The 14,830-nt window shown below is 33.7% G+C and overlaps 2 protein-coding genes across 2 annotated transcripts; one reads left to right on the forward strand and one right to left on the reverse strand.

The window, feature by feature from the left end:
• Positions 1-515: 515 nt before the first annotated feature.
• LOC110721020 (electron transfer flavoprotein subunit alpha, mitochondrial-like) lies at positions 516-6,725 on the reverse strand. The gene is made up of 8 exons (XM_021900144.1): positions 6,545-6,725; positions 5,045-5,227; positions 4,274-4,485; positions 3,563-3,720; positions 2,798-2,956; positions 2,600-2,652; positions 1,482-1,622; positions 516-868 (listed from the first exon to the last, which is right to left on the reverse strand). The coding sequence occupies exons 1-8, from the start codon at positions 6,623-6,625 to the stop codon at positions 782-784; spliced, it is 1,074 nt and encodes a 357-aa protein (XP_021755836.1). The 5' UTR covers positions 6,626-6,725; the 3' UTR covers positions 516-781.
• A 1,666-nt stretch (positions 6,726-8,391) lies between these two features.
• Positions 8,392-11,581, forward strand: LOC110721021 (anaphase-promoting complex subunit 10). Its single transcript, XM_021900145.1, has 7 exons — positions 8,392-8,675; positions 8,907-9,095; positions 9,191-9,251; positions 9,363-9,455; positions 9,551-9,621; positions 10,908-11,012; positions 11,105-11,581. The coding sequence occupies exons 2-7, from the start codon at positions 8,917-8,919 to the stop codon at positions 11,172-11,174; spliced, it is 579 nt and encodes a 192-aa protein (XP_021755837.1). The 5' UTR covers positions 8,392-8,675; positions 8,907-8,916; the 3' UTR covers positions 11,175-11,581.
• Positions 11,582-14,830: the final 3,249 nt, after the last annotated feature.

Consider the following 14,830-nt stretch of genomic DNA (forward strand, 5'->3'; position numbering starts at 1 on the left):
TATGGTGGTAACCGATGGTTGTTGCCTCGTTGGTGACTGGTGACCACTGATCATAATTTACATAGTTTGACAATATAAATTGGGTAACTTTTTAGTTTATGCCTTTGACTAGCTAATATGTGAGATTGTGAGGAAGTGAAGTATGAAATTGTTAGTTTGCATTGACTGCGAGAGTAGGGTAGCCAACGGGAAGGACTTTTATATGTTTTGTGATGACCATTAGTAAATAAAATCTCAAGATTTTCTAATAAAACCTGTAGAAAAGCTCAACTTGGACGAGCCAGATCCCAGATGTTTTTGTCTGTTAAAAACTTTTGAACTAAATACTTATTTTGTTAATTGTAATTTTTTGTAAATTATATTTGATTAGTTTTATAACAAGGGTAGGAGCGTATTTTTAGGTTATAAATGCGGACGTTACTTGGAGATTCGAGGGCGATGTTTAGCTTTCCAAAAAAAAAAAAAAAAAAAAAAAAAAAAAAAAAAAAAAAAAAAGGGTAAATATAGTAAGTAAATACGGAAACGTACAAGTATTATAGGCAGGGTTTTTAAAATTTTATAACAATATATTGATAAGGAGTATGTTATTTTTCCAGGGAATACAAAGTCTAGTTCATTACTGTACAAGGATATGAATGGAAATAAATGTTTCCACAGGTCCTGAACTGCTACAACTAAAATTGAGGGCTTGTAAATAACAGCACCTTGTGTAAGACAGGCCTTGTCAATTTGTCATATTGATAACTTGATGGTCATATACAGTGAGCCCTGTCACTAAAATTTACAATTTTTTATTTTTCTCCGGAAGTTTCTCTAGCAACTCTGGTATTATTTCGAACAGGTCACCAACAAGCCCATAGTCCGCCACCTGCAAAATAAACGTATGCTAAATTCAAATTCAAAGAAAAAGATTCTTCAAAAAAAAAAAAAAAAAAAAAATTTTGAAGAAAAAGATAGTGTGATAGCAGCATTCTGTGATAAACTGTGTTATTGGAAGGGTGACTGGAGGTGATTCCTCAGGCATAAGTTTCCAATTTTCGGTAGGCAGTACCTAATACTAATTTCCATGCATAAATCATATCATACTAGTTCCGACTATATATTAAGTTCTTATATGCAATAAGGAGAAAAGTGATCATACTAATTCCCAAATTGGAGGGCCAAGTTTTATATCATTCCTGAATTAGTGCATCTATAACACGCCTTAACATGATCTTTTCCGTGGTAATATGTCAAATTAGGTTATGGGTATTGCACTATTGCATTAGTTCCACATTGGCTCACCAATATGCAATCTGATTTCCAATTCCTAATCACTGAGAAAGAACGGAGGGGAGGAAGATGTACATTCGCATAATTGCTGTGATTCAGCGTTTCTAGATGCAAATGTACTTTCATGAATCAAGGGTACAGAAAATCAAATATAAATCTTCAGTTTCATATGCAATTAAGCAATAAAGATAAGAAAGCTGTTTTCCTACCTGGAATATGGGGGCATCTGCGTCCTTATTTATTGCTACAATCACTTTGGAGTCTCTCATGCCAGCCACGTGTTGAATGGCTCCTGATACCCCAAAAGCCATGTACAGCTCTGGCGCAACAATTTTTCCTGTCTGTCCAACCTGAAACAAAGACAAAGACAGGAAAAAAAAAACTCGAAGTTAAAAATGACCGTGTTCAGTAAACTATATGATGAATAATTTTATATTTATCGCTCTATATTTCTATAAGCACCAACAGTGAGTTGAGTGTTGCATACTAAACGTCAATGGAAAACTATCTAGGGAACCTACTATGGATCAAAAACAGAGATTGTATTGACGATAAAAGCTTTCTGTCTGACTCAGCTAAAATTTAACTTTACACTGTAGCCTTCCCATTTGTGAAGGCGTCCATAGCTCTATGCAATTTGGATGTCGATGTTGATGTTGTTATACTAATATCAGCGTATTGTTGGAATTTAATATTGTTGAAGCACTAGATAGGATATTTAATACTTTGTATTTGTTTAGCCTTCAGTCTTTCACCCCACCTACACCCCCTCCTCCCCCTCCCTCACAACACAAACACACACACACACAAAAGATGTATGAGTTTTTTTCTAAGAGGTTTTCTTTTGATTCCATGCAAAATACTTACCTTAATAGATTTGACGGCATTTTTTGAGTTCCAAGATTTTGAAACTAAGTCTTGTTTGAGCTGTTAATGTAGGAAGTGATATCTATTTTAGAGGTCCTTAAAATGATTACACAATTTGAAAATGTTAATGTTGATCTTTTCATAAAAAGCTTCAACCTGCACCCTTTCATAGTGAAGCTACAAATATTAAACACGGGGCGTTTTTTGAGTTCCAAGATTTTGAAACTAAGTCTTGTTTGAGCTCTTAATGTAGGAAGTGATATCTATTTTAGAGGTCCTTAAAATGATTACACAATTTTAAAATGTTAATGTTGATCTGTTCATAAAAAGCTTCAACCTGCACCCTTTCATAGTGAAGCTACAAATATTAAACACAGGGAACTAGACAATGAAAACAAAAATACAGATCTTAGATCAAGCAGTCTATAAGCACAATAAGGATTCAGGGTCACTGATTTACCTGTAATTCATTGGGAATGAATCCTGCATCAACAGCAGCACGTGTAGCTCCAACTAGAAGGAAGCAAGGAAAAAATACAGGTTAATTACCTGCTATGTTACACATGTTAAGCACAGAAGAAAAGTGTAAAAGATATTTAACTCAAGCTCATATTTATGTAAAGTAATTAACAAACATATGTTAAATGTTTTTAAATACCTGCTGCATCAAGTTTCTCAGCAAGCTTCTCGATCAACTTGAAGTTCTCAGCACTTTTTAAACCTCGTCCTCCAGTCACTACAATGCGTGCATTTCCAAGGTCTGGGCGCTCAGTTTCCTGAGTGCTACGCTTAACAAATCTAGATTTATCCAGAATTTCTGCAAATGAATTACCAGAATCAGAGCTCATAAAAACTATACTTAAAAGCACAGATATATACATGTATTTCATGGGAAATTTTGTCAAGAACTACCAATTAAAGCGCGTGTTTTAGAAACAACTACCTATTAATTTTTTTTTTCAAAAAACTACACAAAGTTGTAAAAAGTTTAATTAGCAATACCACTCTAACAATTCCTGCTAGAATCTCCGGCATGTGGCTCCCACTTTTTACCTTTAAGAAGGGTAATTTAGTCAATTTAGATGGTGATTTTACGAAGGAAAGGTAAAAAGTGGGACCCACATGCCGGAGATTCTAGCCAGAATTGTTAGAGTGGTAGTGCTAGTTAAACTTTCTATAACTTTTTGGTAGTTTTTTGGAAAAAAAAAAAAATTTAATAGGTAGTTGTTTCTAAAACACGTGTTTTAATTGGTAGTTCTTGACAAAATTTCCTAGTTCATGACTCGGAATTGTATAAGTTGCTGTCCAATACCACCTTGAGGCTCTCATTTCATATAATCTAATTCAAAATTAAAATGGCAATGGCTATATTCACTGCCAAGTGTGACAACAGAAAAAGCTTGTATATAAACTAAACACAGACCTTCACCAAAGGCTGAGAGATCAACCTGAGTAATAGGAGCAGCATCGGATCTTGTTTCAGATGCTGGAACTGGAAATGAAGGAGCACGGACAGTCAAGATGCATGGAGACTCGCCAGTATATTTAACTGTACAAAGAGCATTTCCAGCATATATTGGCCTGTCATAGTCATTGACACATAAAATCCAGTGGGTTTTAGAATAATAGTCTTAGCAATTTTATCAAGAAGAAAAAGGAATAATAACAACAAAATCCAAACTAGAATGATGAATCAGATGCATGAACCAAGAATCTATTTTAGGTGGTCATCTACAAAGATACTATTCCTCCATTCACTTTTATCCAGTGCTACATGCTCTTGCAAACCAACTTTCATCATATCATTATTCACTCCCTAGATCCAAGTCATCTTTAGTCTCCCTAAACTTTTTTTTTGAAAATTCCAATAGCCAAACCCTTCACCTTCATGGCCACTGCATCGTATTTTATTCTCCCTTATATAGTTATATAATCCTCAATATCTGTAACTTCAACTTTCCCCAAATATGTACATTCCTAATTTTATCTTTCAAGGTGTTACCAACTTAACACACATCCATCTCAACATTACATCTATGCTACATGTATTTTTTAATGTACTTCTCCTTAAAAGTCCAACATTTGTATGCTTATTTTGTGAGATAACAAAAGCAGATAGGAGTAGCAAAAATACCTCACAAATTGATGAGACCCAGGTATCCCAGTTACATCAGTTACTGGAGAAACATCTAAAAGCGCAGCTGCACGGGGCAATATATTTTTACCAAATGAACCAGAAGCAGCAAGAATATGTGTGTATCCACCTTTCTTCTGAACTAATTCAACCAGATTTGCCCAAGTTTCAGCTAAAGGATGCATTAATTTATCTGAATCGGCCACAAGCACCTACAAGACATATCATTAGCACAAGATAGTACTATTTTTACACTTTACTAGTTCAAGGTACATACTTCTAAAAAAGATAGGGTAACCATGATCATCCAATAAAAAAGACATCTTTTAGCCCAATGGAAGAATTAGCTTTCAAAAATACGAAGTAGAATTTTAGAGATTTAGAAAGCTGCTCAAGGCTTCTCAGAACAAAATACAAACGGATATGACAAGTTTGTATGGTAAACAAGTCATTGACAGCTATTTCCAACTCTTACTAGAAAAACCACCAATATTCAGATGGCAACTCCATGAAAACTTTTCTTCCAAAATGGCTAGATTTGACCACAAATAGTAGTGAAATAAAAAAATTCAACTTCCATTGGCTATCCAGCTCAAATTTTCAGTAGTGTCAAAGTTGCTTATTTCTTTGTTTTGTGTGTTCTTTGTTTTACCACTTATCTCAAAATTCTTTGTTTGTTTCTACTTTGTTCAAAGATTTTAAGTCATATTATAAACGCCAAGTGAATGATATTATCCTATAAGTCTACATTAAATAAGAAAAGGCACATACCTGTGAAACTAAGGGATGGCACAAGGAAGCATGTGTTGCAGCTTGTTGGAGAGAAGGACCAGAACCTGCCAATAGCATGGAGATCGAATTATCCTTACTTAAACACTTTGCAGCCTCTACAGAACTAATAGACGATGACTTGATGGAACCTCCTTCATGTTCAGCCAACACCAACGTGCTAATCTGTTCCATTAAACAGTAGATGTAGCCTCATTAAACACAAATAAGGTGATCAACTTCATGCATTCTACAGAATCACAATATGATGATAATAATTGATTATTGATACACATGTTACATGTGTAGGCTATAGCCACTTCTAAAATAGAAATTGATCTCCTTGATTTAACCACATGTTAAAAACTAGAGTAAGTATGCAAGATTTGAAAAGAAAGATTTGCTTATAAAGTTGCAACATTTGATCAGTATATCAGAAAATGTAAAAGTGAAGCAACAAACTACACGAGGTGCAAGCATTGCATAAACATATGATGATGGTCACAACAGCATAAAAATAGACAGTTGAATCCAGAAGACATGGAGAGAGCAATTACTGAGACAGGCCAAACCAAGAACCACATTCACCAGACTCACATACCATTGTTTAAGTTTCAATAAATCTAAACATCTAAACATAGAAGAAAGATGTTGAGCAAAACATAACACACTTTCTAATACAGATATATGAACAATAAAACAATAAGGAGCAGCAAAGGGAAGCTCAATTAGTAGGAGTTTCCCCTCTTGCATCTGCATCACAGGTTTAATGTTCACCATGAATTAAGGGTTGGGTTGGATTTGTAGGTTCAGTCCTCAAAGAAGGCAACATTTACTCGTTACAACAAAAACACACACAGATGGACCATTAACGAAAATTATAACCGAGTTGCACACTCTTTTATTATATCTAAAACAGAAACGTGACATTACAAATCAATTTCACCATTAGACAAATGAAGCAATCATACGGCCGCTAAAATAAAAACACACAACAGCAATCAGACTATCTATCGCGGAGTTAGAAGTGCACATCTCAATCGAAGGAGCTAACTAAAACTCTATTGCAGTTTACTGATGAATAAATTGTGTAACAAGGAAATTTAATTTTCAAACTTTCAATAGCTAATCTTCCAAATAATTACAACCACTACTTACTAGCATTGCAAGTAATCATATCAAAAATATCAGCCCTAATTAACCATGATTTTCCACCATAATCAAATATGTATTTCAGTGATTACTTTCAATTTCCAAACAACAATTGCTAGTCACATAATTCAAATTCAATTGATCAATCAAACAGTAAACTAAGTTCGAATTCAAACAGTCAAACAATTACCAACCATAAATTAACAATCACCCATCCAAAATCAGTGTTAATTGGTTAAAATTTCGATCTAATAATCAAAAATCAATGGATAATAACTTAAATTCGATGGTAATGCAATGATCAACTCCCTCGTCCCAAGAATTTGAGATGATTGAAAAAGAGAAGCTTACAAATCGTGAAGTGGTGGATTGTCGGAAAGAAAAGCTTGCGTTGCGAAGTCGGAAAGCCTTAAGCATTGCTCCAATCGCCATTGAAGAAGAGAGAGAGAGGAGAGGTTGATTGAGAGGAGAGAGAATAGAAAAACGTAGAGGATTTGTATTTGTACTTGTTATTTAAATTGCTCCTAATTGACACATGAAGATTGTACATGCACTAGTTTAATTGAAACTAGAGTCATATCAATCCTATGATATGAGTCATTAAGCTCATCCATGTCATTGGAGAATACTCCCTTCGTTTTTAAATATTTACTGTATTTTTAAAGCGGATGGAGTAATTTTGAGTTAAAATTTTGTTAACTTGAGCTCCGATCCTCCTTACCTTCCTCTTTTTTTTTTTTTTTTTTTTTAACTGTGGAGTTCCATGGTAGAATTTCGCCACCAAATGGTGGAAATTATGCATTGGTTTGTGTAGAGGTGGGACCCACACTAACAAGCATATACTCTCTTCGTTTTTTTAAATGTATTACTTTGACTTTTGTATTATTCACATATTGTTTTATTTAATTTTTTTACTATTAAAAAATAAAATATTGTTATTATATAGTATATCATTAAATAGTCACAATGTCTATTTTCATAATTTAATTTGTAACAATTTTTATTAATAGACAACTAAATATATTACTCTAACGATCAAAGTTACGTCTCGAAAAATGTATCAATAAAACTGATGCAATTAAAAAAATCAAGGGGAGCATAAAAAAAAATAAAAAAAATCTCCAACATCGCAACCAAAATGGCATGTTATGGAGGAAGTTTACGAAGAATACATTGCAAAAACTCGTCGTTTTAGAGTTTGAAAAAAATGGTGAATTATGTTGTAACGGGGGAATGTATTAAGTTGGTGAAGGGTGATAATGCATTTATCTTTATAGCTTTTGCATTTCAATTGCATTTTATGAAAAAGTTACTAATGTATGTACGTTCCTGAAAGTTTTTTACACTTTCGTTTTAGTACGTTTTTAAAAGTTTTTTACGCTTTTATTTTCATAGATTTTGGAAAGTTCTTTACACTTTTACTTTATTTCATTTTTTGTAACATTTTTCACTCCCTCTATTATACTTTATTCAACACTTCTTATACCAACCACCTTTTTACACTCTCTTTTACTTTTCCTACCTTTTTTTTTCTTACCCCACTCACCTTATTTTCGTCTCTTCCATATTTTATGGAGTACCTTTTTTCTTATGCCTAATTGCTATCTTAGGTTTTAAAGAGGTAACAAATATGTGGAAACCATTACCCTCAAGTAATGGTAATGGTAATATTTGGCATTTGTAATGGTTCAATACGAAGTACTTTAATTGAATTCATTTCCAACCAAATAACACTCTTACCAAAGAATCAAACATGCTCTTAAAGTAGCTGAGTACTACCTCTATTACATTTTATAGATAACTTTTGAATTTTTTTATGTACTCCCTCCGTCCCCAAATTTTCTTTCCATTTGGACTATGCACGTTTGTCAATGCAATACTTTAACCATAAATATTGTTAGTTGATTATTAACGAAAACTATAACAATTGAATACTAATAAACTATTCATTTAGACGAATCAAATAAGACTCGACATGATTATATTATGTCTTATATATTAAGAGTAATTTAGAATATTTTCCCACCTTAAATAGTGTCAAAATTATAAATGGAAAGAACAAATAGGGACGGAGGGAGTATCACAAATTATACCCAAAGTAACACATAATATGTAACAAAGATAGTCGATAATTTCTGAGTTAAAAACTTTTGACACAAGAATGGAGCATGGAGTATATGGGATCTTATCCTCCTTGGGCTCCTCCTCATTGTCAAAAATGTCTAGCACTCTAGCCTATTAGCTTAATCACCTATTGGAATTTATTTTTTTAGTAGATAAAGAGAATTTCAACCTCTAACAGGTAACCCGAAGGCTGACACAAGTCACACAACATGCGGAATTAGTACATTCAGGCATTTAGCCATGTATTTCATATTTGTAATGAACTAGTTTTCACATTTCCCCGCTGTTGACAAGGTATTCAAACGGGCTAAAAAGTCGCGGGCTTCCAAACTATCTGCGGATTCAAATTATAATCAAGGTCTTCTCCCTTTTCTCTCTCTTCCTAATCTTTTTCATTTCAATTGCTATCAATTGTTTGGGTTACGAATTCCTTACAAATTTGAGATTTTTTTGGGTGATTCTGGGTTAAATTCATTGCATTGAATTGATTAATTCAAATCAAAGCTCTTGAATTTGATTACATTTTCATCCCCTTTCTTAATTTAATTGTTGGATTACATTTTCAATTCCCTTTTCCGGAAAATTCCAGAACTCCCAAAATGGCAACAGAATCATCTGAAGGAGAAGATGAAGGAAAGCTAGTCGGAGGTAGCAAGGATTTGGTTGTAGATGGTGATTTGCGCGAGATGACGAAGAATGCAGCTTGGAGTGTCAGTTCTTGTAAACCTGGTAATGGCGTTCAATGTCTCCGAGATGATAATTTCGAAACGTATTGGCAGTTAAGAACACTTCTTCTTTTCTCTTTAATCTTCAATTAGGGTTTTCATTTATATAATTATAAAGTTTTATATGAAATTTATGTTCCTTTTGTAGGTCTGATGGAGCACAGCCTCATATGATTAACATTCAATTTCAGAAGAAAGTGAAATTGCAAGTAATAGGGTTTACTTAATTTGATTTTAAAATTTGATTCGTTTGTTGTTGTAATTTGTTTGGTTTTTGTGGTGTGGTTGATTATTGTTGTCTGAAATTAATTTGGTTTCAGCTTATTGTGCTGTATGTCGATTTTAAGCTCGACGAGAGCTACACACCTAGTAAGATATCGATTCGGGCTGGTGATGGGTTCCATAACATGAAGGTAGTTTTAAAACATCAAACATTTGAATGTTATTGTTCCTTGTTCAAATTATTGTATTGTTGGGTTTTTTTTTTGTAAAATTTACATTAATGTAGGAAATAAAAGCTGTGGAGTTGGTCAAGCCATCTGGTTGGGTGTATATCTCATTATCTGGAAATGATGCACGGTGATACATTTCGACTAATATTGTTGTCTGATATTGGTTTGGTAGCTTACATATTAGTCATTTGTGAACTGAAATCACTTTAACCACATACATTCTTGTGAAGCTAATGGCTTTAAATCCAATGCTTGCTGTTTTTTATTTTTCTAATTTTGGATTACCTTTTTCTAAATCATGGTTGAAGCATTAAACTTGTAATGTTACGTTGTGAAAATATGTCCTCCTGAGATTTCTCATCAGTATCCATAGCTTGGGAGTCAGAAATGGACAGAGATGAGCGATTTTTAGCTTTGTTACAGGCGCTTCTATAGTCATAGCCAGAAAAGGTAGCTGATGAGCCTATAGGTTATTATAGTCCAATGATTTTGAGGAATTAATTATTTAGAATAGTATTCATATCTGGCTGATGATTGAATCTTCCAATTTTTTGGAGCATGAGAGGACGCACAAGAGGGTGCTTCTTTCTCCGGGGATTGGAGGTTTAGGGCAGTAAGGTTCTTATCTCTGCATTAGCATATTAGTATAGCATTCAACATAATGGAAATATCAATCTTATCTGTGAATATAACTATATGTGATCTCAATATTTATCTCCTTGCATCAAAGCCAACTTTCATTTTGAGACCAAGGCTTTGTTGTTGTTGTTGCATTAAAACCAACTCTCATTTTGAGATGAGGCTATGTTGTTGTTGCAAACCAATTAACCAACTCTCATTTTGAGACTGAGGCTGTTGTTGTTGTTGCAAACCAACTCTCATTTTGAGACTGAGGCTTTTTTGTTGTTGTTGCATCAAAACCCTCTCTATGCTCTGACCTTTCCTTGTGTAATGGCGTATAGTAGGTTTATGTATTCTGTGTCTTCCACATACTGCATCAATCTTCATGTCATTATCTTGGTAGCTAGCTGTTGCTTTGAGTAGATCCTTTCCTAGTCATCATCTTGGTGTCAACATGCTTCAACAGTTCATGTTTTGGATCCAAAAGTAGATCTAGGCTTGAGGTTTGGAAAGTTTGGACTCGTTGAAATCCTGGAGCCATATTTTCTTATATTTCTCTTCAGATTTACTGCTACTTTTGTATCCTACTTCGTATATCTCATTGTATGCTTTTACTCTATTTGCTTAGATGGTGCTTTTAGCTATGAGCTTTTACTTCAGAATAGGGAGTTGGATCATACTATTGAATAACTTCGTGTTAGTTTACATTAATGATCTCAAAAAGATGTATTTTAGACTTTAGAACACCTGTTTCTCGAGCCAATATCTGATAAGTGTTTTGCATATTTACAGGGAAACTTTTGTTAATACTTTCATGCTGCAAATTGCTGTTTTGTCAAATCACCTTAATGGAAGGGATACCCATGTGCGCCAGATAAAAGTTTATGGACCTAGACCGTATGTTTTTGTTGATTAGTTTTTCAATTCTTGCTTCATTTGTTGCCTTTTCCTCTGTCTAAATCATCATTTTTGGGTATGAACTGTAACAGGAATCCTGTTCCGCGTCAGCCATTTCAGTTCACCTCTGCTGAGTTTTTGACATACTCCACTGTCAGATGAGGATAGTGAGATGCCATTGTTTCTGTATCACTGCACTGCTGTATGCCTGTATATGTAGTTTTTATTGTTGCTTTGAGGCGATCTTATTTTTTCCTTTATTGGTAACCAAGGGATGAAGCTATAACTGCTGATTGGCTGCCTTGCAAATCTTGTTATAGAAGTATACCAAGCACTCTGCCTGAACTGTAGGAATTAGCTAAGGATTGGCCTGATTCATATGGTATTGCCTAATGAAAATGTATAACCGCTGATTCGCAGCCTTTATGCTTTTTCCCATAATGCTCAACTATAGATAGGTATACCTTATTTAGTTGTTTGTACTCCTAAATGATAAGTCGAGGATGCTGATTTGGCTTCCAGCTGATTTGGTTTGTTTCCGGCAATGTCTACATTTGTTCAATTTTGCACATTTTCTTCCATTTTACTTTGGTAAACCACTTATGGAACTTGTAAGCATTTCTAAAGTTATAACAAAAATAAAGTATCGGATTCACCACTGATATTAGCAATCTCGGCCAATAATAAATTAACATGTAGAATTTCTGTTCGCTTCCATTGTAAACTGATGACACCCCAAATCTAATTAGGGGAAAAAGTCTAAAAATATCCTACTTGTATATGCGGTGCTCTAATTTGTGCTAGGTTGTAAGTTGGAATATGGTAATTTACTTGTCAAAATTAGAGTTGAAAGCCAATTTGGATCCTTGAATTATCAAAATTTGATGGTTTAGATAGTTTTCTTGTCGTCAATGACATTTTTGTCTTTTACAATTTGTCAAAATGGTTCCTAATCTTCTTATTTTCAATACTATTGAAGCATTTTCATTTACCTTTTTTCTAATTTAATTTACTTTTAGTAGCTTTTCTATACACTTCAATGAAATATGGAGTAAACAAAAGCTTAAGTAAAACAATTTTTTCTTGCCTTGAAGAGTTTTGACAACTGGTTCTTACTTCCTCCATTCTTTTTTACTTGACCCGCTTTGACTTTTACACTATTTATCATCCCATCTTTGACCGTCTTTTGTGAATTATATGTAAGAAAAAATATATTCATGTGAGATCTTGTTAGAATCGTCTAAATAAGTACTATTATAGTATATAACTTTTTAAATTTTTATTTATAGAGAATTAAAGTTATTGATGGTTAAAGTTGTGCATCGACAAACGTGATAAAAGAAACAGGTCAAGTTATAAAAGAACACAGGAAGTACATTCTAAAAGGAAATTTTGTAAATTTCAATTTGTAGTGCATTTTCTATTAATGAACGAAAAAACTTCTCAACATGAAATTACTCTTTAAGATAACTTATTTAATGCTGGTCATGAGCTCATATTGCAATTTGTAATTGCATTCTAAAAAATACCACAACTCAAGGCGTTTGTATTGCATATGATCAACAAAATACATGGCACGTTTTAGCTGAAAACATGAATAGTTTATGTGCCTGACGCATACAAACAAACAAAAAAAAAAAATTAACCTTTCTTGGGTGGGGGTGGGGGTGGGGGTGGTCCTTTACTCCTAACATTGATTAGGGTTTGAAGTTGCTTACACAAAGGTTTACAACTTTCCTTGCATATTGCCTTTGTTGCTTGGTGTACTCTCATGCATACCTCCATGCACGCATCTGGGCAAGGCGGAATAGGAGGTAGCGGCGGCATTGGTAAAACTACCTCCGGAGGACCTTCTTTAGCATTACTTGATTGTGATAAAATTATCATAACCATAAAAATCATCACACTCACCCCCTTCATTCCCATTCTTATTTTCTTGTCTACACAAAATTTAAACACCCCCTTTGCAGGGGTGTTTTTTAGGCTTGAGTTGAAGACAAGAAATAAGAAGAAAATAAAAACTTATATTATTAGGATGGAATTTGAGAATGTATAGAAGAATAGATTATATAGGTTAACTTTAATAACTTTTAAATGGTCTATAAATTAACTTTAAAATTGTTGTTAGTATGTTATTATTAGTTAGGATTAGGTAGAATTAGTTGGTTATATTCTATATATAAAACACGTTATTGTTAATTGCTAATATTTGGTTGTGTTTACATTTTGAAAATATATTTCAACAAGTCTATAGTTGGGAGCATTAAACATTGAACATTTGCATTATTTGTGGTTTGGTGTACTTTTAATTTATTTTGTTGTAGTTGGATATGATCCCCTACCCCTTGTAAATGTCAATCTATCTCTACATAGAATAAACACAAGAATGAAGTGCCATAATAATCTCTCTACACCCGAAAAAAAAAATAATAAATAAATAAATTTACTTGTAAAAATAATTAATTACAATGTATTATTTGATTTTTTTTTAGAAAAATGACAAATATTGTTGCATTATTTTTGAAATTTAAATGATTTATACTTTCTCGGATAATAGACGATACAAATTTTTTGAGTTATGCCACTCATTTATTCTTAGATCAACTTCGTATGGGAGCCTAATCAATTACAACACAAATATGGAAAATTTAAACTTCCTTATTTTCTCTCAAAAAATGTGGGAATATTGAAAAGGCTACATGAATAGAAATACACATTTTTTCTAAATAAAGAATTTTGCACTTTTCTAATGCTTACTCTCAAGTATACAAAGAGCGGTGCTTTATTTTAGCTTTTTTACACTTTACAACCAAAATAATTTTGATCGAATTTATTTTGTATTTACAACGGAGTAGTTTTGATTTCATTATATATATCATATGACTTTTCTATTGATGAATTAATATTACTCTCCATTACTCCATTAGTAGCAAATGTCGTCATAAAACTTCATTATTAGGATTTTTTTCCAAACTAAGCTTTCTTAACAAAATATTTTGCAAAGTGTACTCGTGGCCAAACTATTTACCAGACTAAGCTTCTGGGGTAAAACGTTGTCTCGGACAGCGTTTTATACCCTTGTTTTTTAAAAAAAAAATTAAAGTATAAAACGCTGTCTCGAACAGCGTTTTTACTTGTTGACTTTTTTTTTGTGATTTTCTTAATTTCTGATTTTAAAAAATAAAAAAATAAAAAAAAAATTCAAATACACATAAGACGCTGATTGAGATAGCGTTTTATGTACAATTTTTTTTGTACATAAAACGCTGTCCCAGACAGCGTTTTTCTGCCGGACTGCATTACCAACAGCCTCCCCACTCCAAATTCTGCCCTCAACACACCACCCCCAGCCTTCAATTAGCCACCACCCTCAAACACCACCCTCGCCACCAACCCCTACCGTCCCACCACCACCAACCACCACCTCCCGCCACTTTCGACCACCCTTATGCACTTCAAAACACTCAACCACCCCCTACAACACTACTACCACCCTCACCACCAACCCCAACCTTACCACCACCATCGACCACCACCAATCACCACCTCCTGGGACTTTCGCCCACCCTTAAGCACTTCAGAACACTCCGAACACCCCCAACAGCACTACAACCACCATGAGCCACCACATTAACCACCACGGGCCATCGCTTCTACCCCGTTTCTCATTATGGAGCCCAAATGTCTTGTGTTTGATATACATCGGCCTAGAAGGATCTATTTTGTTTGACATAAGTCCGATTTGGACAAATAAGGAAATTAAACTTCAAACCACACACAGATTCATTCAAAAAACATTTATTATATTAATAATGTAA

The sequence above is a fragment of the Chenopodium quinoa genome, unplaced genomic scaffold (assembly GCF_001683475.1).
Source record: "Chenopodium quinoa cultivar QQ74 unplaced genomic scaffold, ASM168347v1, whole genome shotgun sequence".
Classification (NCBI taxonomy): Eukaryota; Viridiplantae; Streptophyta; class Magnoliopsida; order Caryophyllales; family Amaranthaceae; genus Chenopodium; species Chenopodium quinoa.